At 44.4% G+C, this 20,002-nt stretch overlaps 1 protein-coding gene across 6 annotated transcripts in view; it reads left to right on the forward strand.

Annotated features, from left to right (window-relative positions):
* Positions 1 to 20,002, forward strand: part of hectd1 (HECT domain containing 1) — a 28,834-nt gene that overhangs the window by 1,289 nt on the left and 7,543 nt on the right. For 5 of the 6 annotated variants that reach the window (XM_024412847.2, XM_042329932.1, XM_024412845.2 and 2 more), the window contains exons 2-25: positions 882 to 1,165; positions 1,457 to 1,691; positions 2,153 to 2,380; positions 2,588 to 2,869; positions 3,414 to 3,684; positions 4,049 to 4,125; positions 4,638 to 4,736; positions 6,703 to 6,817; positions 7,635 to 7,809; positions 9,274 to 9,412; positions 9,620 to 9,790; positions 9,967 to 10,189; positions 10,423 to 10,686; positions 10,948 to 11,024; positions 11,406 to 11,540; positions 11,822 to 11,968; positions 12,259 to 12,353; positions 12,457 to 12,562; positions 12,688 to 12,822; positions 13,037 to 13,176; positions 13,292 to 13,615; positions 13,738 to 13,904; positions 16,462 to 16,638; positions 18,670 to 19,482. In XM_024412847.2, the coding sequence (XP_024268615.1) occupies positions 1,026 to 1,165; positions 1,457 to 1,691; positions 2,153 to 2,380; positions 2,588 to 2,869; positions 3,414 to 3,684; positions 4,049 to 4,125; positions 4,638 to 4,736; positions 6,703 to 6,817; positions 7,635 to 7,809; positions 9,274 to 9,412; positions 9,620 to 9,790; positions 9,967 to 10,189; positions 10,423 to 10,686; positions 10,948 to 11,024; positions 11,406 to 11,540; positions 11,822 to 11,968; positions 12,259 to 12,353; positions 12,457 to 12,562; positions 12,688 to 12,822; positions 13,037 to 13,176; positions 13,292 to 13,615; positions 13,738 to 13,904; positions 16,462 to 16,638; positions 18,670 to 19,482 (4,735 nt within the window). In that variant the 5' untranslated portion in view covers positions 882 to 1,025. The remainder of the gene's footprint in view (positions 1 to 881; positions 1,166 to 1,456; positions 1,692 to 2,152; positions 2,381 to 2,587; positions 2,870 to 3,413; positions 3,685 to 4,048; positions 4,126 to 4,637; positions 4,737 to 6,702; positions 6,818 to 7,634; positions 7,810 to 9,273; positions 9,413 to 9,619; positions 9,791 to 9,966; positions 10,190 to 10,422; positions 10,687 to 10,947; positions 11,025 to 11,405; positions 11,541 to 11,821; positions 11,969 to 12,258; positions 12,354 to 12,456; positions 12,563 to 12,687; positions 12,823 to 13,036; positions 13,177 to 13,291; positions 13,616 to 13,737; positions 13,905 to 16,461; positions 16,639 to 18,669; positions 19,483 to 20,002) is intronic. The other variant, XM_024412844.2, reaches the window with a different exon arrangement.

A 20,002-nucleotide genomic window follows, 5' to 3' on the forward strand; every position in this document is an offset into this window, starting at 1 on the left:
CTGTCACAACTGCAACGTCAGTAGCTTGTCAATTACAGTAGCAAAGGTAGCTAACAGTAGCAAGCTAACTTAGTCATGTAGCTAACGTTAGCTGGCCTGCAGTGGCAGTAAAAATGAACCAAGTCATGATCTAACTAGCTAGCTAGATAGGCCTATTTTAAAGAACTGCTGACTTGAACATATTTGCTGTCCTTTATGGCGATATGTGACATTAGGTACTATAATAATGATGATCATGTTACTTTAGTGAAGAGATGTCTGCACATAGGCTTAATTAGTGTCTCAATTGTCAGACTGTAAAGAATGAAAGGTGGATAAATTCTACTTACCTACAATACTTTTTGGGACTTTCTGTTTGTATCTCAAAGGAAATGGAACCTAGGCCTAAATCCTACACAACAGCTCAATACAACCTCTTGGGTTGCTAGAGTCATAGAAACCTCAAGCACTCTGTCAATTTGTGATTAATCTGTTGATAAGATGATCTGCCCCTAGCCTGTAGCCATCCAGGCTCAAACAAAGGAGACAGATCTGCTGTTAATCAGTGTAGTCCACCCCCCAACTGAAAATATTTGATCTCACTATTGTGTTGAGATGGTACCTCCACTCTACATACAGAAGCCGAAGAACAGGTTTTGTGCCCCACTTATTTTCCTGAGAGGAAAAGTCAGTTGTTGTTGTTTAGTTATTTATACCAATTACCTTGTTTCAGCTGTTACACATAAACTAGCTACACACCTTTGTTCTGACTTACCCAACATAATCCCATTGGCAACTGCAAATTTGAGGCAGCCATGATTAAACTAAATGCCTGCTTTCTCTACACCTCTCTTTCTACCTTCTCTCTCCCATCCCTCCCTCTGTCTCCCTTCCTCCCCCAGGTGAAGGAGGACTTCATGACACACGGGAGGGAGCATTGATTGGACCTATCAGTGTTTTCGCCATCCAGCGGATGAGTCCCCAGCTCAGCCCACAGCAGTGATTGGGCTAGGTGCCAGATAGGGAGCTGTAGCAGGGGGGTGATCATGGCGGACGTGGACCCAGACACCTTGCTGGAGTGGCTCCAGATGGGCCAGGGAGATGAGAGGGACATGCAGCTGATTGCCCTGGAGCAGCTCTGCATGCTGCTGCTCATGTCTGACAATGTGGATCGCTGCTTCGAGACGTGAGTCACAGACACACACATTCAAACACATTCAACTGTTGATCTCACAAATGTCAACTGTTGGGCTCACAAACATCTCTCAAACATCCCAAGCTGTTGTCCTCAACAGTATGACAATGCAGTGCTTATACAAACTGTGTATAATGACAAAACAACAACTCCTTTTATGTGATTACTGAGTCATGCACAGCTGCTTGTTTATACATGTCATTCAAGAGGTACATAAGGGGTCTTCTAATGGGATAAATAAAAGTTTTATAAAAAAAAATGTCCTCTGACCTCTTCTCCCAGGTGTCCCCCACGCACCTTCCTCCCAGCCCTGTGTAAGATCTTCCTGGACGAGAGCGCTCCGGACAACGTGCTGGAGGTGACGGCCCGCGCCATCACATACTACCTGGACGTGTCGGCTGAATGCACCCGCAGGATCGTTGGCGTGGAGGGGGCTATCAAGGCACTGTGTAACCGCCTGGTGGTGGTGGAGCTCAACAACAGGACCAGCAGAGACCTGGCAGAGCAGTGTGTCAAGGTATGCTTTTTTTTATTACGAAAATGCTCCTGACGAAGACTCCGTTAGGGAACATCATACCAGTGTGGAGATCTAGTTTTTGGTTCTACATTATTCAATTATGCCTTTTTCATTTTGCATGTGATCAACTGGTGGCTTCAGGCTCCCTTTCACTGTTTACGCAAGAGAACGTTCTTTCCCTTTTACCGGAGACGTTTTATTCAAATCAGAAGATGCAAATGAAGCCTTGAATATGCAGGTCATATTTCCTCTATCTGTAGTGTACACAACAAGTATATATGTTTGAGGAAGGGCTTATATTTGTTGTAGAATAATAGAGAACATGCTCACTCTCAAAAGTAGTCGGGTGCTGTGTACAGGCCATAGTGAGATTGACCACACACCATAAAATAACGCCGTAAATGATCAATAATGAATGTATTATTTTGTTGGCTGAACTTGTGTTTGTGGTGCCATTTCAGGTGCTGGAGCTGATCTGTACCAGGGAGTCTGGAGCAGTGTTTGAGGCTGGGGGTCTGAACTGTGTGCTTAGCTTCATCCGGGACAGCGGTCATCTGGTCCATAAGGACACCCTGCACTCCGCCATGGCTGTGGTGTCTCGCCTGTGCAGCAAGATGGAGCCCCAGGACTCCTCTCTGGAGACCTGCGTGGAGTCCCTCTCCAGCCTACTCAAACACGAGGACCACCAGGTGAATAGAACACCCACTCAAGAATCATCGGTGGGGGGAGGCATCCATACACATTGGTGGTGGATGGATGTTTTCCCTTTACCATATAAATACTCTGATGTTCTAGAAAAGTAGTATATAAATTGACTCCATTATCATCGGAAAGAAGCTCAAAGGTCTGGTTGATTCCGTTTCTATTGATTTAAAATGCAACCCGTTGATCCACAGGTGTCTGACGGGGCTCTGCGCTGCTTTGCCTCTCTGGCGGACCGCTTCACCCGTCGAGGGGTGGACCCGGCGCCTCTGGCCAAGCACGGGCTGACAGAAGAGCTGCTGTCCCGGATGGCTGCTGCAGGAGGCACTGTCTCCGGCCCCTCCTCCACCAGTAAGCCAGGCCGGACCTCCACTGGGGCCCAACCCACAGTCGCTGATTCCAAACTCAGCAACCAGGTGTCCACCATCGTCAGCCTGCTCTCCACCCTGTGCAGAGGTTCTCCCCTCGTCACTCATGTAAGGACATTTTACAATTGGTCTTGTTTTTTTTAATATACACAGTTACAAAACAAATTGGTCCAATATACCCTTTCTGAAATGTAATCTTCAAGGACCATCCCAAATCTCAAAGGCACTACACCCTGAGAGGAGTTTTATTAGAATGCTTTTTAAATGAAGTCCCTAGCCTTGACAACTTATTGCAGTTTGATTTGCTGCCAAATTGGTAGCTGTGTTTGGTGTTGTGTGCCCTCTGGGACACATTTCTGTATTAGTAAGAATTAATAATTTATTCCAAAACAATTTTATTGGCACAATGTTAATGTATGAACTGCAATATCTTAAAAGCTAACGGTAATAACAAACAAACAACCTTGGAAAGGATCCAGTTTCAGAATATTTCAGTAACGAGCCCTGTATTGTAATGAGAGCTATGATGAAGTGAGAATGGCTAGCGTAGGAGAGTAATGGATTGGGGTAATAATTTACAGCTGTGTTTTTGTTTTGCCTCCTCCCTGTGTGTGTGTGTGCGCCTGTGTGTTTCCTGTGTGTGTGTGTGTAGGATCTTCTGCGCTCTGCGCTGCCTGACTCAATGGAGAGTGCCCTGCAGGGGGATGAACGCTGTGTTCTGGACACCATGCGTCTGGTGGACCTGCTGCTGGTGCTGCTGTTCGAGGGCCGCAAGGCTCTGCCTAAATCCACCGCTGGCACAACAGGACGCATCCCGGGCCTGCGACGGCTGGACAGCTCCGGGGAGCGCTCCCACCGACAGCTCATCGACTGTATCCGCAGCAAAGACACAGATGCGCTCATCGACGCAATCGACACCGGGGGTGGGTGGATATAGGGTCAAAGGTTATGCACTATAAAGGGAATAGGGCACCATTTGGGAAGCTGACATCCTATGTTTTATTCTTTCTCCTCTTCTTAATAACTAAATGTAAATATCAGGTTGTTTATTGTTCCTGGAGGATGTTGCCGTAGTGATAACCAAAATATACCTTTGTTATTAACACCATGTGGTGTTTCTGTCTGGAGGCTACAGGGGGTTGTGGCAGAGGAAGCTTGTCCAATCAGGTGGAATGGTGCCCTTTTCCCTCATTCATTTCAGCCTTTTGTTTGTATAATGGTAGATGTATCATGTTTATGATGGCGTGCACGCTTTGTCAATTCCCCGAAATCATTCCCTTGTTTCAGCTTTTGAAGTGAATTTCATGGATGACGTTGGGCAGACTCTTTTGAACTGGGCCTCTGCGTTTGGCACACAGGAAATGGTAAGATGTTAGCTGTTATTTTTAGACTTGAGTCTGTATCCCTCCATCTCTTTACAGGGTAATTCTAATAGTTTACCCTGTGCATTATGGTGGCCATTATGCATGGGAACAGAACAGAATGGCTCATTGTGCCCAGGAAATTAAGGACAGTATCTCCTCCCTGTTGAGCTGCAAGAACAAAGCTGTTCACAACCAGGAAGTGCTCAAGGCTCTCAAGGTGTCCATAGCAACAAACAGCAGCATAAACATTAATGAATGCTGTGTATCCATAATGTGGCCTAATGCAGCCTGACTACTAGGGTTTGGTTTAATAATTGCTTGTTTGTCACCTCGAAACCAGGTCTGTCTTACAAAACACCTTGTATTCTTTAGGCTCCAAACAGAAGAAAATAGACTAGGAAGGACTGCGTGGACTAGTTTTAATAAGAGACATTCCTATTTGCTGTTTTTAAAAGTGTTCCTTTGCCTGGACCATGTTGAATAACCCCTGTTTGTTGTGGTTGGTGTCCCAGGTTGAGTTCCTGTGTGAGAGAGGTGCTGATGTCAACCGAGGTCAGAGGTCCTCCTCCCTCCATTACGCTGCCTGTTTCGGGCGGCCTCAAGTAGCAAAGGTAGCTATGCTTTCTTTAACCCTCATAGGAATTATCTTCTGATGCTCTGTTTTTGACCAACATCCAAATCAAATTTATTTATATAGCCCTTCGTACATCAGCTGATATCTCAAAGTGCTGTACAGAAACCCAGCCTAAAACCCCAAACAGCAAGCAATGCAGGTGTAGAAGCACGGTGGCTAGGAAAAACTCCCTAGAAAGGCCAAAACCTAGGAAGAAACCTAGAGAGGAACCAGGCTATGTGGGGTGGCCAGTCCTCTTCTGGCTGTGCCGGGTGGAGATTATAACAGAACATGGCCAAGATGTTCAAATGTTCATAAATGACCAGCATGGTCGTATAATAATAAGGCAGAACAGTTGAAACTGGAGCAGCAGCACGGTCAGGTGGACTGGGGACAGCAAGGAGTCATCATGTCAGGTAGTCCTGGGGCTCAGGTCCTCCGAGAGAGAAAGAGAGAATTAGAGAACGCACACTTAGATTCACACAGGACACCGAATAGGACAGGAGAGGTACTCCAGATATAACAAACTGACCCTAGCCCCCCGACACATAAACTACTACAGCATAAATACTGGAGGCTGAGACAGGAGGGGTCAGGAGACACTGTGGCCCCATCGAGGACACCCCCGGACAGGGCCAAACAGGAAGGATATAACCCCCTTGACAAAGGCCCAGGAGCCGGAATGTTGGGCGCTGGTTTATGTTGATTTCAATTAATGTAAATAAATCACAGTGCGTGCGCACTCAATCCTTCTCTATATGTTGTTTGGAAATACACTACATGACCAAAAGTATGTGGAGACGTGCTCATCAAGCATCTCATTCCAAATCATGGACATTATTAGAGAGTTGGTCCCCCTTTGCAGCTATAAGAGCCTCCAACCTTCTGGGAAGGCTTTCAACTAGATGTTGGAACATTGCTGCGGGTAGGATTATTAAGGTCGGACACTGATGTTGTGCATTTAGGCCTGGCTCACAGTTCAATTCATCCCAAAGGTGTTCGATGGGGTTGAGGTCAGGGCTTTGTGTAGACCAAGTTCTTTCACACCGATGTCAACAAACCATTTCTGTAATGACCTCGCTTTGGGCATAGGGGCATTGTCATGCTGAAACAGGAAAGGGCCTTCCCCAAACTATTGCCACAAAATTGGAAGCACAGAATTGTCTAGAATGTCATTGTATGCTGTAGCGTTAAGGTTTCCCTTCACTGGAACGAAGAGGTTTAGACCGAACCATGAAAAACAACCCCAGACCATTAACCCTCCTCCCCCAAACGTTAGTTTGCACTATGCATTGGGGCAGGTAGTGTTCTCCTGGCATCCGCCAAACCCAGTCCGTCGGACTGCCAGAAGGTGAAGCGTGATTCATCACTCCAGAGAACGCATTTCCACTGCTCCCGAGTCCAATGGCTGCAAGCTTTACACAACTCCTGCCGACGTCTGGCATTGCGCATGGTGATCTTAGGCTTGTGTGTGGTTGCTCAGCCATGGAAACCATTTTCATGAAGCTCCTGACAAACAGTTATTGTGTTGACATTGCTTCCAGAGGCAGCTTGGAACTCAGTAGTGAGTGTTGCAACCAAGGACAGACAAAAAAACTTTAGCACTCGGTGGTCCCGTTCTGTGAGCTTGTGTGGCCTACCACTTCACGGCTGAGCCGTTGTTGTTCCTAGACGTTTCCACTTCACAATAACGGCACTTACAGTTGACTGGAAATTTGAAGAACTGACTTGTTGGGAAGGTGGCATCTTATGATGGTGCCACGTTGAACATCACTGAGCTCTTCAGTTAGGCCATTCTACTGCCAATGTTTGTCTATGGACATTGCATCGCTGTGTACTCAACGGGTGTGGCTGAAATAGCCAAATCCACAAATTTGAAGGGGGTCCACATACTTTTGTGTAAATAGTGTACAGTTAGACCCTATGCATGCTGCCTTAGTAAACATCGCTGTCTGTGTCTCTAGACTCTACTGCGACATGGTGCCAACCCTGACCTTCGAGATGAAGATGGGAAAACTCCCCTGGATAAAGCCAGGGAGCGTGGCCACAGTGAGGTTGTAGCCATCCTCCAGTCTCCTGGTGAGTTATAATATATGAACATAATCACACCTTCCAATGATTTTCGAGTTGATTGGTTGATGTTTATTATTGTCCTTGAGGAGGAAATGATTTTGAAGTTACATATATACATAAGAAACAACGAGCAAACAACAAACCAGTGGTTTAAAGTGCTGAAGTATAAATACTTTTAGTTTTTTTAGTTTTTTATTTTATTTATATTTTTGACAACTTTTACTTCACTACATTCCTAAATAATAAAATGTACTTTTTACTCCATATATTTTCCATGACCCTCAAAAGTACTCGTTACATTTTAAATGCTTAGCAGGGCAAGGGTCCAATTCACATACTTACCAAGAAAAACAAATCCCTACTGCCTCTGATCTAGTGACTTACTAAACACAAATGCTTAATTTGTAAATGTTGTCTAAGTGTTGCCCCTGGCTATCTGTAAATAAAAAAAGAAAATGGTGCCATCTGGTTTGCTTAATGTAAAGAATATGAAATGATTTATACTTTGTTTTGCTTTTGATACTTAAGTATATTTTAGTAATTACATTTACTTTTGATACTTAAGTATATTTAAAACCCAATACTTTTACTCAACTAGTATTTTACTGGGTTACTTTTGCTTGAGTAAAAGTAAAGATAACTTAACAGAAAATGACTCAAGTATGACATTTGAACTTTTTCCACCACCGCAACAAATGGACATAGCAGCTGGGTTATCTGACTGCCAGTAAAAAAAACTTGGTTATAAGTGACCCATATCATGTTCTTTATCTGAAAACAAGGACAGTGGTTATGTGACAACCTGTTGTGTTCTGTTCTGTAGGAGACTGGATGTGCCCCGTTAACAAAGGAGAGGACAAGAAAAAGAAAGATGCGAACAAGGAGGAGGAGGAGGGCAGCGAACCCAAAGGAGACCCGGAGATGGCCCCAATCTACTTGAAGAGACTGCTACCAGTATTTGCACAAACCTTTCAGCAAACCATGCTACCTTCTATTAGGTGACTTTGAGAATCATTTGACCTATCGACCCAAGGTCCATATAAATGTACTGTAACGTTACCAGTGTGTTCTATGCAACATAAAATCATTAGAATGTTACCAATGACTAGGATGATTGACTCAAACACATGTTATACTTATCCCTCCCACCCACACAAGACAAAATGCTCTTGTTACTGTATGAGTTGTCTAAGCTCATAGAAATACACTACCGTTCAAAAGTTTGGGGTCACTTAGGAATTTGCTTGTTTTTGAAAGAAAAGCAAAAAATTTGTCCATTTAAAATAACATCAAATTGATCAGAAATACCGTGTAAACATTGTTAATGCTGTAAATTACTATTGTAGCTGGAAATGGCAGATTTCATTTTGATCGAATATCTACATATACGTACAGAGGCCATTATCAGTGACCATCACTCCTGTGTTCCAATGGCACGTTGTTGTGTTAGCTAATTCAAGTTTATAATTTTAAAAGGCTAATTGTTCATTAGAAAACCCTTTTGCAATTATGTTAGCACAGCTGAAAATGGTTATGCTGATTAAAGAAGCATTAAAACTGGCCTTCTTTAGACTAGTTGAGTATTTGGAGCATCAGAATTTGTGGGTTCGATTACAGGCTCAAAATGGCCAGACACAAAGAACTGAAGATCTTGTACAATGCTGTGTACTACTCCCTTCACTGTTGATGTTGAGACTGGTGTTTTGGGTACTATTTAATGAAGCTGCCAGTTGAGGACTTGTGAGGTGTCTGTTTCTCTAACTAGACACTAATGTACTTGTCCTTTTGCTCAGTTGTGCACCGGGGCCTCCCACTCTTTCCATTCTGGTTAGAGCCCGTTTGAAGGGAGTAGTACACAGTGTTGTATGAGATCTTCGGTTTCTTGGCAATTTCTCGCATGGAATAGCCTTCATTTCTCAGAACAAGAATAGACTGGTGAGTTTCAGAAGAAAGTTATTTGTTTCTGGGCATTTTGAGCCTGTAATTGAACCCACAAATGCTGATGCTCCAGATACTCAACTAGTCTAAAGAAGGCCAGTTTTATTGCTTCTTTAATCAGAACAACAGTTTTCAGCTGTGCTAACATAATTGCAAAAGGGGTTTTCTAAAGAGCAATTAGCCTTTTAAAACGATAAACTTGGATTAGCTAACACAATGTGCCATTGGAACACAGGAGTGATGGTTGCTGATAATGGGCCTATGTAGATACTACATAAAAAATCTGCCGTTTCCAGCAATAGTCATTTACAACATTAACAATGTCTACACTGTATTTCTGATCAATTTGATGTTATTTTAAATGGACAAAAAATGTGCTTTAGTTAAAAAACAAGGACATTTCTAAGTGACCCCATACTTTTGAACGGTAGTGTATATAGTACTATTTATATGACTAAGTGCCTGAATGTATTTTCATTTCAATAGGGATATATGCAACGCCATTAACACATGTTCTCCCCCAGGAAAGCTAGCCTGGCTCTGATCAGGAAGATGATCCACTACAGCTGTGAGGTGCTGCTGAAGGAGGTGTGTGACTCTGACACCGGTCACAACCTGCCCACCGTGCTAGTGGAGATCACCGCCACCGTGCTGGATCAGGAGGTAAGGCAATACACGACATCCATCCCTTTGTGTGTGTGTGTTCCACTGTGCTGGATTAGGAGGTGTGTGTGTGTGTGACCCACCACTGTTAACAACGCCGTCCAACACTGACCTGATGCCTGTTAAGCTCTCTAGTTGCACCAGGTTTCATCCACAGTGCTTGTGTCTGGAGGCTAAGTTAACTGCGGTGTCTCTCTTCCGCCACAGGATGATGATGACGGTCACCTGCTGGCCCTGCAGATCATCAGAGACCTGGTGGACAAGGGAGGAGACGTCTTCCTGGACCAGCTGGCCAGGCTGGGCGTCATCAACAAGGTGTCCACTCTGGCCGGACCCACTTCAGACGACGAGAACGAGGAGGAGTCCAAACCAGAGAAGGTGAAATAAGAACACCACATTGCAGTCAGACCAAAGATGGAGCTTTCTGATGTCTATGTTAATGAAAAGCACTCTACAAATGTATTATTATATAAATGTATCATTCAAGTCTATCTCTGGATAAGTGTCCGCTTCATGACTAAAATGTAAATGTTTGTCTCTCTTTGTCCTGCCAGGAGGACGAGCCCCAGGAGGAAGCCAAAGAGGTGCAGCAGGGGAAGCCCTACCACTGGCGTGACTGGTCCGTCATCAGGGGTAGGGACTGCCTGTACATCTGGAGCGACGCTGCAGCCCTGGAGCTCTCCAACGGCTCCAACGGATGGTTCCGCTTCATCCTGGACGGCAAGCTGGCCACCATGTATTCCAGCGGCAGCCCCGAGGGAGGCTCTGACAGCTCAGGTAGACCTAGCTACATATCTAGACTGTTATGACTCAACTTCCCCCAACTAGCTATTTATTCCTCTTCATCTCCTTTGGGACATAAGGCCAGTATGAGCTCCCTCCACTTATGTACATGCAGTTATAAATGAATGAATAACAGTATGATACTGGAGATTTCGCAACCAACATCATGTTCCAATTTGTCTAATGTGCTAATGACGACATCATCATATCCTTGTTTTCCCACCCAGAGAGTCGTAGTGAGTTTCTGGAGAAGCTGCAGCGTGCCCGTAGCCAGGTGAAGCCTGTGACAGCTAGCCAGCCCATCCTGTCTGCCCTGGGTCCCACCAAGCTGACGGTGGGGAACTGGTCCCTGACCTGCCTGAAGGAGGGAGAGATCGCCATCCACAACTCTGACGGGCAGCAGGCCACCATCCTCAAGGAGGACTTGCCCGGCTTTGTGTTCGAGTCCAATAGGGGCACCAAGCATTCGTTCACCGCTGAAACGTCACTAGGTCAGTTGGTTTGGATTCCGTGCATATAGGTCATAGATTTCATGTTGTATTTCATTCTGTAATTAAGTGTTCTAAATAATTTAGAAATGCATATTTCTAAATAAGGAAAATGTAAATCAATAGAAAGGATATCCTCTGCTAGAATGAGGGGAGGGGATGGCCAGGGGAAAGCCATCAAGTGCACCAGTTCTTAGTCTGGTTTGCATTCTATGGGGATTGTCTTTCTAATAGTTCCTTTTCTGTTTGTTTTGCGTTGTACAGGGTCAGAGTTTGTTACCGGCTGGACTGGAAAGAGAGGAAGGAAGCTCAAATCCAAATTGGAGAAAACAAAACAAAAGGTGGATGTTTTGTTTTCTAGCAGTGACGTCAGTCTGCTGTTCAGTGTTTTTCAGTATTATTATTTTTTTCTCTAAAGCCAGCTTCCTTCTCCCTGAATTTAGAAGATAACTTTCTCTTATAACTTGGACACAGATTGTCTTTTTGCTTCAGACTGCATGACATATTATCCATCTAGTTGTTAAGCCGTCATCATTATTTTAGGTTCTATGATACTGTAGTTACCCTTCAGTCTTTCCTTACCAGTGAGACTAGATCTCCCTGTCTGTTCCTGTGTTTCGCTATGTGGTTGTTTTGCCTATCTTAGTTGAATGCACTGGATCTGTAAGTGTCTCTGGATAAGAGCGTCTGCTAAATGGCTAAAATGTCAAATCTAAATGTAGGTGAAGACTGTGGCCAGAGACCTGTATGAAGACCACTTCAAGGCAGTGGAGAACATGCCCAGGGGGGTGGTGGTCACCCTGAGAAACATCGCCACCCAGCTGGAGTCTGCTTGGGAGCTGCATACCAACAGACAGGTACTAACACAGAAGCACATCAACTCTAACCTCATTTATATCACAATCCGATAACGTTATGCATACCAACGGGCGGGGGTGAGGGAATTTCCTTGGAACACTCGCACAACAGCACTCGGTACTATTTTACAGTGAAATCGCTACAATGATAAGATTGAGTAGATTTTTATTTGACTTACTCTGACATGGAGTTTTTGTTCTCTTGGTTGTTCTGTCTGAAGCTATAGGTGACAGGTTTGATGACACAGTGAAAGTTAAATGCACTGCTTTGTCTGTTGCAGTGTATCGAGGGAGAGAACACATGGCGAGACCTGATGAAAACGGCTCTGGAAAACTTGATTGTGGTTCTCAAGGATGAAAACACCATCTCCCCATATGAAATGTGCAGCAGTGGCCTCGTTCAAGCACTTTTTACAGTCCTTAATAATGTAAGTAGGTTGGGATCGATGGATGGTTGAGGCATTTTGGATGTGTTCTAAATGGTACCCTTTTTCCAATTTAGTACACTACTTCTCACCAGGGCCCTTTGGGCAACAGTAGTGCACTATATAGGAATCCATTTGGTCTGCAGATTTCTCTTCCTTCCTTAGCCTTGTTCTCAACACTGTCTGGGCATCCAACTTCCTCAATGTTGGGACAATAAAACTTCCCGAATCTGACTATTTTGCGTCGTTAGTCCAACACCTGCTCAATTCCTGTTTTTTTTTTTCTATTTCAGAGTGTGGAACTTGACATGAAACATGATTGTAAACCATTAATGGAAAGGATAAATGTATTTAAAACTGCATTCAGTGAAAACGAAGATGATGAAAGGTAATCTAATAATTTGGACTTCAATATAAATGATTTGTAAAAAAAAAAAAAAAAAAATTTGAAGTGTTAGTGGCTCATCTCCTGGTTTGTCCCACTTATTCAGCCGACCCGCAGTTGCCTTAATCCGCAAACTACTAGCAGTCCTGGAGTCCATTGAGCGGCTACCTCTGCATCTGTATGACACCCCAGGCTCCACCTATAACCTGCAGGTGAGTCTCTCCTCCAGCCGCACCTCACACTAGTGTTGGTGACCAGTCGTTTGTTTGTTCCAGCTCCCTGTTTATTGCTTAGGGTCAGTAAAATGGATTCGTCATTCTTTGTGTGCGTGTGTTAGATCCTGACGAGGAGGTTGCGTTTCCGTCTGGAGCGTGCCCCCGGGGAGACGGCGCTGATCGACCGCACAGGGCGCATGTTGAAGATGGAGCCCCTGGCCACCGTTGAGTCTCTGGAGCAGTACCTCCTCAAGATGGTACTTCAACCCTGTTTCATCCTCTCATTATCTGCCATTCTGTGTGTTTGAGGGGATCAGTTTGAGCAAGTTGAGGTGCAGAATTGCTAGTCTTGATCACATAATAGAAGTTATTTAGTATGCAAGGTGATTTGAAGATCAGTGATTCTGTGCATTCCGACTGCAATGTAGTCCATCTCAAACATGCACGTAATCTTGTCTCTCTCTCCTCCAGGTGGCCAAGCAGTGGTACGACTTTGACAGATCCTCCTTCATCTTCGTCAGGAAACTGAGAGAAGGACAGACCTTCACATTCAGACACCAGCATGACTTTGACGAGAACGGAATAGTTTACTGGATTGGCACCAATGCAAAGTAAGTCTCCTCCCATTGTCTTTATGTACGAAGACCTGATAGTGAGCTTAATGCTTATGAGCCAATGTAAGAAAAACAACCTTGTATTAATCTAGTGTTTCCTTTGTGTCTCCAGGACTGCCTATGAGTGGGTGAACCCAGCGGCCTACGGCCTGGTGGTAGTGACCTCCTCTGAGGGTCGTAACCTGCCCTACGGCCGACTGGAGGACATTCTGAGTCGGGACAGCTCTGCCCTCAACTGCCACACCAACGACGATAAGAACGCGTGGTTCGCCATCGACCTGGGCCTGTGGGTCATCCCCTCGGCCTACACCCTGCGCCATGCCCGTGGCTACGGCCGCTCTGCCCTCAGGAACTGGGTGTTCCAGGTGTCCAAAGACGGCCAGATCTGGATGAGTCTGTACACCCACGTGGATGACTGCAGCCTCAACGAGCCAGGGTAAGTAAGCCTTGTCCCAGACAGAATGGCCCATAGGGCAGGAGACTCTCTCTCATCAGGAAAAACTCAAGACCCTAAACCTGTAAGTCTGATTCTGACTGTGAGTTTGTGTCCTGTCGAAGGTCCACAGCCACCTGGCCTCTGGACCCTTCGAAAGAGGAGAAGCAGGGCTGGAGACACATCCGCATCAAGCAGATGGGGAAGAATGCCAGTGGGCAGACCCACTACCTGTCTCTGTCAGGCCTGGAGATCTACGGCACCGTCAGCGGCGTGTGTGAGGACCAGCTAGGTAAGAGTCTGCACCTGGGTCCTCAAGGTTTCTTCCATCTAGGGAGTTTGTCCTTGCTACTTCTGCTAGCTCTTTGGGGTCTAAGCTCGCACTAGTGCTGTCAAGGAACAGTCAAAACACTTAATGATTTTAACAATGTTGTTGATCCATCCTCACTTTTCTCGTATCACAGCCATTAAACTCTGTAACCCTTTTAAAGTCACCATTGGCCTGAAATCCCTGAGCGGTTTCCTTCCTCTCCGGCAACTGAGTTAGAAGGGATGCCTGTATCTTTGTAGTGACTGGGTTTATTGATATACCATAAGTGTAATCAATAACTTTACCATGTTCAAAGGGATATTCAATGTCTGCTTTCATTTTACCCAACAAACAGGGAAAGGCTTCCAATTGTTTATCCACTGTAAATTTTCACCATAGGGGATTTTAGAAACACTTAAAATGTGCTTTGTGTAGGCTTACCCTGGCATGACGTTTTGATAACTATTTAAACCTCTCGGACAAGGTGATGATTTTTTTTTGTTGTAAATCGCTAATTAGCATCAGATTAAACATCATGCACACTACAAATCTCTGCAAGCTCCAGCACATCTATTGCTGACTCTTTTGCTAACAGGTATTGTCAATTTAACTTGCACAACAGAATTTTTGTGGGGTAAATATAGGCAAATAATATATTTTTTATTTAACCTTTTATTAACGAGGCAAGTCAGTTAAGAACAAATTCTTATTTACAATGACGGCCAAACCCGGACGACGCTGGGCCAATTGTGCGCCTACACGGTTATCAAAAGCCAGGGAAGTCTACATGAAACGGCCCTTATTTTAGTGTTTCTAAAATCCTCCCATGGGAAAAATGAATGGTGGGAAAACGATTGGAACCATTTCCCTGTTTGACTGCTAGGTTTTATGAGTGTTATGACACACACTGTAGTACTCTGTGGCCTTTGTGGTTGAATCTGAATTCACTGCTCTAGTGAGGGACCTTACAATTGTCTGTATGTGTGGGGTACAGAGATGAGGTAGTTGTTCAAAAATCACTTGTGATTTGTTAAACACATTTTTACTTGTGAACTTATTTAGGCTTGCCATAAAAAAGGGGTTGAATACTTTTTGACATGAGACATTTCAGCTTTTTTTAATTCATTTGTAAAAAGTTTGAAGATCATAATTCCACTTTGACATAAAGTTTAGTGTGTAGGCCAGTGACAACATCTCCATTTTTAAATTCAGGCTGTAAAAATAAAATTTGGATAAAGTCGGAGTGTGAGTACTTTCTGAAGGCACTGTGTGTATGCGAGGAGCACTCTTTTTGCTGAGGCCGACACTGGTTGTCTATTCAACAAATACTATAAACGCGACATGCAACAATTTAATTGATTTTACTGAGTTAGAGTACGTATAAGGATATCAGTCAATTGATACAAATTCATTAGGCCCTAATCTATGGACTTCACATGACTGGGAATACAGATATGAATCTATTGGTCACAGATATCTTTAAAAAAAAAAAAGGTAGGGGTCCTGGATCAGAACCAGTCCGTTTCTGGTGTGAACACCATTTGCCTCATGTTGCGCGACATTTGTATAGAGTTGATCCGATTGTTGATTGTGGCCTGTGGAATGTTGTCCCACTCTGCAAAGTTGCTGGATATTGGCGGGAACTGGAACATGCTGTCGTACACGTCAAGCCAGAGCATCCCAAACATGCTCAATGGGTGGTAACATGTCTGGTGAGAATGCAGGCCATGGAAAACCTGGGATATTTTCAGCTTCCAGGAATTGTGTACAGATTCTTACGACATGGGGTTGTGCATTATAATGCTGAAACATGAGGTGATGGCGGCAGATGAATGGCATGACAATGGTCCTCAGGATCTCGTCACGGTGCATTGAAATTGCTATCAGTAAAATGCAATTGGGTTCGTTGTCTGTAGCTTATGCCTGCCCATACCATAACCCCACCGCCACCACGGGGCACTCTGTTCAGAATGTTGACAAACATTCATTCATCAGCAAACCGCTCATCCACACACCGCCATACACGTGGTCTGTGGTTGTGTGGCCGGTTGGATGTACTGCTAAATTCTCTAAAATGATGTTAAAGGCGGCTTATGGTAGAGAAATGAACATTGAATTCTCTGGCAACAGCTCTGATGGACTTTCCTGCAGTCAGCATGCCAATTGCACGCTCCCTCAACATGAAAAATCTGTGGCATTGTGTGACAACTGCAAATGTTGCCTTTTATTGTCCCCAGCACAAGGTGGAACTGTGTAATGATCATGCTGTTTTAGTCAGCTTCTTGACATGCCACACCTGTCAGATGGATTATCTTGGAAAGCTGACTAACAGGGATGTAAACACATTTGTGCACAACATTTGAGAGAAATAAGCTTTTTGTACGTGAGAAACATTTGTGGGATATTTTATTTCCGCTCATGGAACATGGGACCAACACTTGTTGCGTTTTTATATTTTTGTTCAGTGTAGTATGTTTATGAATAATTATTCATTTGATTTTAATGACTCCAAGCAATCTGACCCTTCTCCCTTCCACAGGTAAAGCAGTGAAGGAGGCAGAGGCCAATCTCCGCAGGCAGAGGCGTCTGTTCCGCTCCCAGGTGATGAAGTACATCGTGCCAGGGGCGCGCGTGGTGCGGGGCATCGACTGGAAGTGGAGAGACCAGGATGGCAACCCAGCAGGAGAGGGTACGGTGACGGGGGAGGCCCATAACGGTAAAACTCTACTACAACCTAAGCCCACACCATCTAATATAATGTCCCTGTGTGTGGAACTGAACCCCCATACACACAGCTTGCATAGAAAGCTTTTGTTTTTCTATGAAAAAAGGGAATATTCTTAAGGGACTTAGTCGACTGACATGATGATGCATGTTTAAACTGCTAAAGCAGGACATAATGCAGAGCTTTATCCCAGAATAAACCCATATGTCACCCATCATCGCATGAGGAATCGGGCTGCGTAACTATGGCTATTGAACATAGGATGTGCAAAAACTAGTAACAATGGAGTCATTGATACAAATATGGTAGACCATGTTTTTGTTGTACAAATTGTGAACATCAAGTGCATTTACATGCTTTGAGGGGCCTTTTAGTACATCTTAAAGGGCAATCCACCACTTTTCAACCTCGTTTTCATTATCTCTAGCACAATACCAGTGTCTACATACGTGAAAACGGTGCATTTCTAATTTTTGTTGGAAAAAAATATAGTTTTTAAAACGTTCTACCCAATTAAAATGTAAACATTTTAAGTGATTTTCGAACACTGAGATTCACGGTGACGTGGGGGCAATAACATTCCCTCCTTCTGGCCTGAAACTCATTGCAGGTTTTGAAATACACTGTCTTTTTAAAAACTTTTATTCTTACCCTTTGATGTCACAGAAGCATTTTTTTATGACCTTTTTAACTACAGAGCATCGAAACATGACATTTTCACATATGTAGACATCGGTATGGTGCTGGAAATAATGAATAGGAGGTTGAAAGTGGCGGAATTGCCCTTTAACCCAAATCTCCTTTTTTACTAACTCTCTCGTCTCACTTTTGTATGTTAAATACTGAGGGTCTAGTTGGTCTGAAAGAAATCAACCAACAGTTGTTCATTATGTCCTAATATAATGTTTGCGCTTACATAACATCTGTGCCTTAACCCTGATCAGTAACTTCAGAAACAAGGTCTTTACAAGACATTGTACAGGTGGTCGGTGGCCGGTGCTACTACACAGTTCTAAACGGGGACAGTGTTTTCTTTTCATGGCTTTCCCACTAAAGGCTGTTACTTTCCTACTTTCTCTTCTGCTTCTGACCTCCCGCTACCGGCCTATTACTTACTCTTCTCCAATCCAATCGGGAAACAAGGCCATTATTTGTTAATGAAGAATAAATAATAACCTTCACAAGCACTTTAACTACAGAGCAGTCTAGTGGTTGATCTAAGTCAGTGCTACTGCTCTGCTGTGTGACTAGACTGCATTATATTGGGCTCTTGCTTTTCTGGCCACATTATTAAATACAAGGGCCTGAAAAGCATCACATGTTACCTATCTCTCTGTATGCCGAACATCTTTTAAAACCACTCATGATCATTTTACGTATTTCACTAAACTTGCAAAACTGTCACTACCATTATACCCTTTTGTTATTAGTTTGCTAATTTGAAGTGCAACCCTCTCCCCCAACGTATCAGGTAACCTTTTCGTACTTGAAGCTATCTGTTAGATCTCTGGGTAGCCATGTGTTTAAATACTTTTTGACTAATTGTCTCCATCAATCAACTAAGTGCATGTTGATGTCACAATTTGCAGGCACTGAATAGACTCACTCCATTGCAACTATATTATATTTAGATTGACAAAAATATTCTTCAGTTCCTTTTTCTCAGGTGGCTTTTAGCTTCGCATTTGCAAAATTCTACTTTGCTTGTCATTTTCTGTAACTCATGATTTCTATCTGATTGCTTCACCTGGACCAGAGTACTAGACCATACAGTATTGTTAAGACAACCAATATCTCAATTAGACTGGCCATTGATTTAACTATTCAGCAATATGCTAAACATACTATCAGCTTCAGCATAGCTGCATAGAATGGCATGCTGTTGAATTAGTCTGAAGTTGTATACAGCCCACCTGTCATTTGTCATAAACAAAGGTATCTGGTCCAGTGTCAAGCTGTGCTGCTGTCTTGACTTGCTGTCTGCTCTCTGCTGGGTCTCACAACATTCATATCCCTTTCCAGGCTGGATTGATGTCACCTGGGATGCTGGTGGCTCAAACTCTTACCGTATGGGTGCTGAAGGAAAATTTGACCTCAAGCTTGCGCCAGGGTACGACCCTGAGTCTGCGCCATCACCCAAACCTGTCTCATCCACTGTTTCAGGCACAGCGCAGTCCTGGAGCAGCCTGGTGAAAAATAACTGTCCGGACAAGGGCGGCTCCTCCTCGGCTGCAGGGGCCAGCTCTTCAAGCCGGAAGGGCAGTAGCAGCTCGGTGTGTAGCGTGGCCAGCAGCAGCGATATCAGTCTCAGCTCCACCAAGGTAGAGCGCCGGGCCGAGAGCCTGCTGGGGGGGGTCCTAGGGGTCAGTGGTGGCACCATCGGGGCAGAAGGCCAAGAGCCCATTGTGGTACTGTCATCCGAGGCTGAATGCGTGTCTAGCACGTTAACTGCTGAGGGCGGCGAGCGGAAAGCGGGCGCGGACAGGCAAGAGGCTGTAGATGCCACGTCCATCTCCATGGCACTAGTCAGCGTCAGCTCGCCTGACGTCAGCTCGGTGTCCGAGTCCTCCAGTAAGGAGACGGCTTCCCAGAGGCCTCTATGTTCTGCGGCCAGCGCCCGTCTGTCCGTTAGCTCTCTGCTGGCGGCCAGCGCACCCATGAGCTCCAGCGCCAGCGTGCCCAACCTGTCGTCACGGGAGGCCAGCCTCATGGAATCGTTTGTGAGGAGGGCTCCCAACATGTCCCGCACCAATGCCACCAACAACATGAACCTGAGTCGCAGCAGCAGCGACAACAACACCAACACACTGGGACGAAATGTCATGAGCACTGCAAGTGAGTATTCAGCCTCTACTGTCTGCAGGCCAGGAATGCATGGGATACACAGCCCTCAGCCTTCAGTTCTCCTCAGCCTTCAATGCACATAAAGGGACCACTGTCCAGCCGGCTATGATTGGCATGACTTGTAGAAGGAGCCTTCTAACTTCGGTTTGAGATTTGCTAACACTTTTACATAAAATTGGAGTTTAGCTTCAGCTAGTACAATAATAAATTCTAAAATGTTTACAACCTGGAGTAGTTGTTAATTTTACATTGCAAGGACACGTGTAATGTTTGAACAAGTACTGTGAATGCACATGTCGCAAAATATGCTAAATGTTTTACGTTGTGCTCAATATTGATAATTTGATTGCTAATCTGATCACCACACAAAGGGAAGGATCAAAACAGTCACTCATCTAGACCAGAATAACTACTGGCTTCACATATAAGAGTGGTGTTGTTGCTTTTGTGCTGATGTGTTTTTGTTTGTCTTTGCTCTAATATTAAGCTATTTCGTTAAACCAAGGAGAAT

The sequence above is a fragment of the Oncorhynchus tshawytscha genome, linkage group LG11 (assembly GCF_018296145.1).
Source record: "Oncorhynchus tshawytscha isolate Ot180627B linkage group LG11, Otsh_v2.0, whole genome shotgun sequence".
Taxonomy (NCBI): Eukaryota; Metazoa; Chordata; class Actinopteri; order Salmoniformes; family Salmonidae; genus Oncorhynchus; species Oncorhynchus tshawytscha.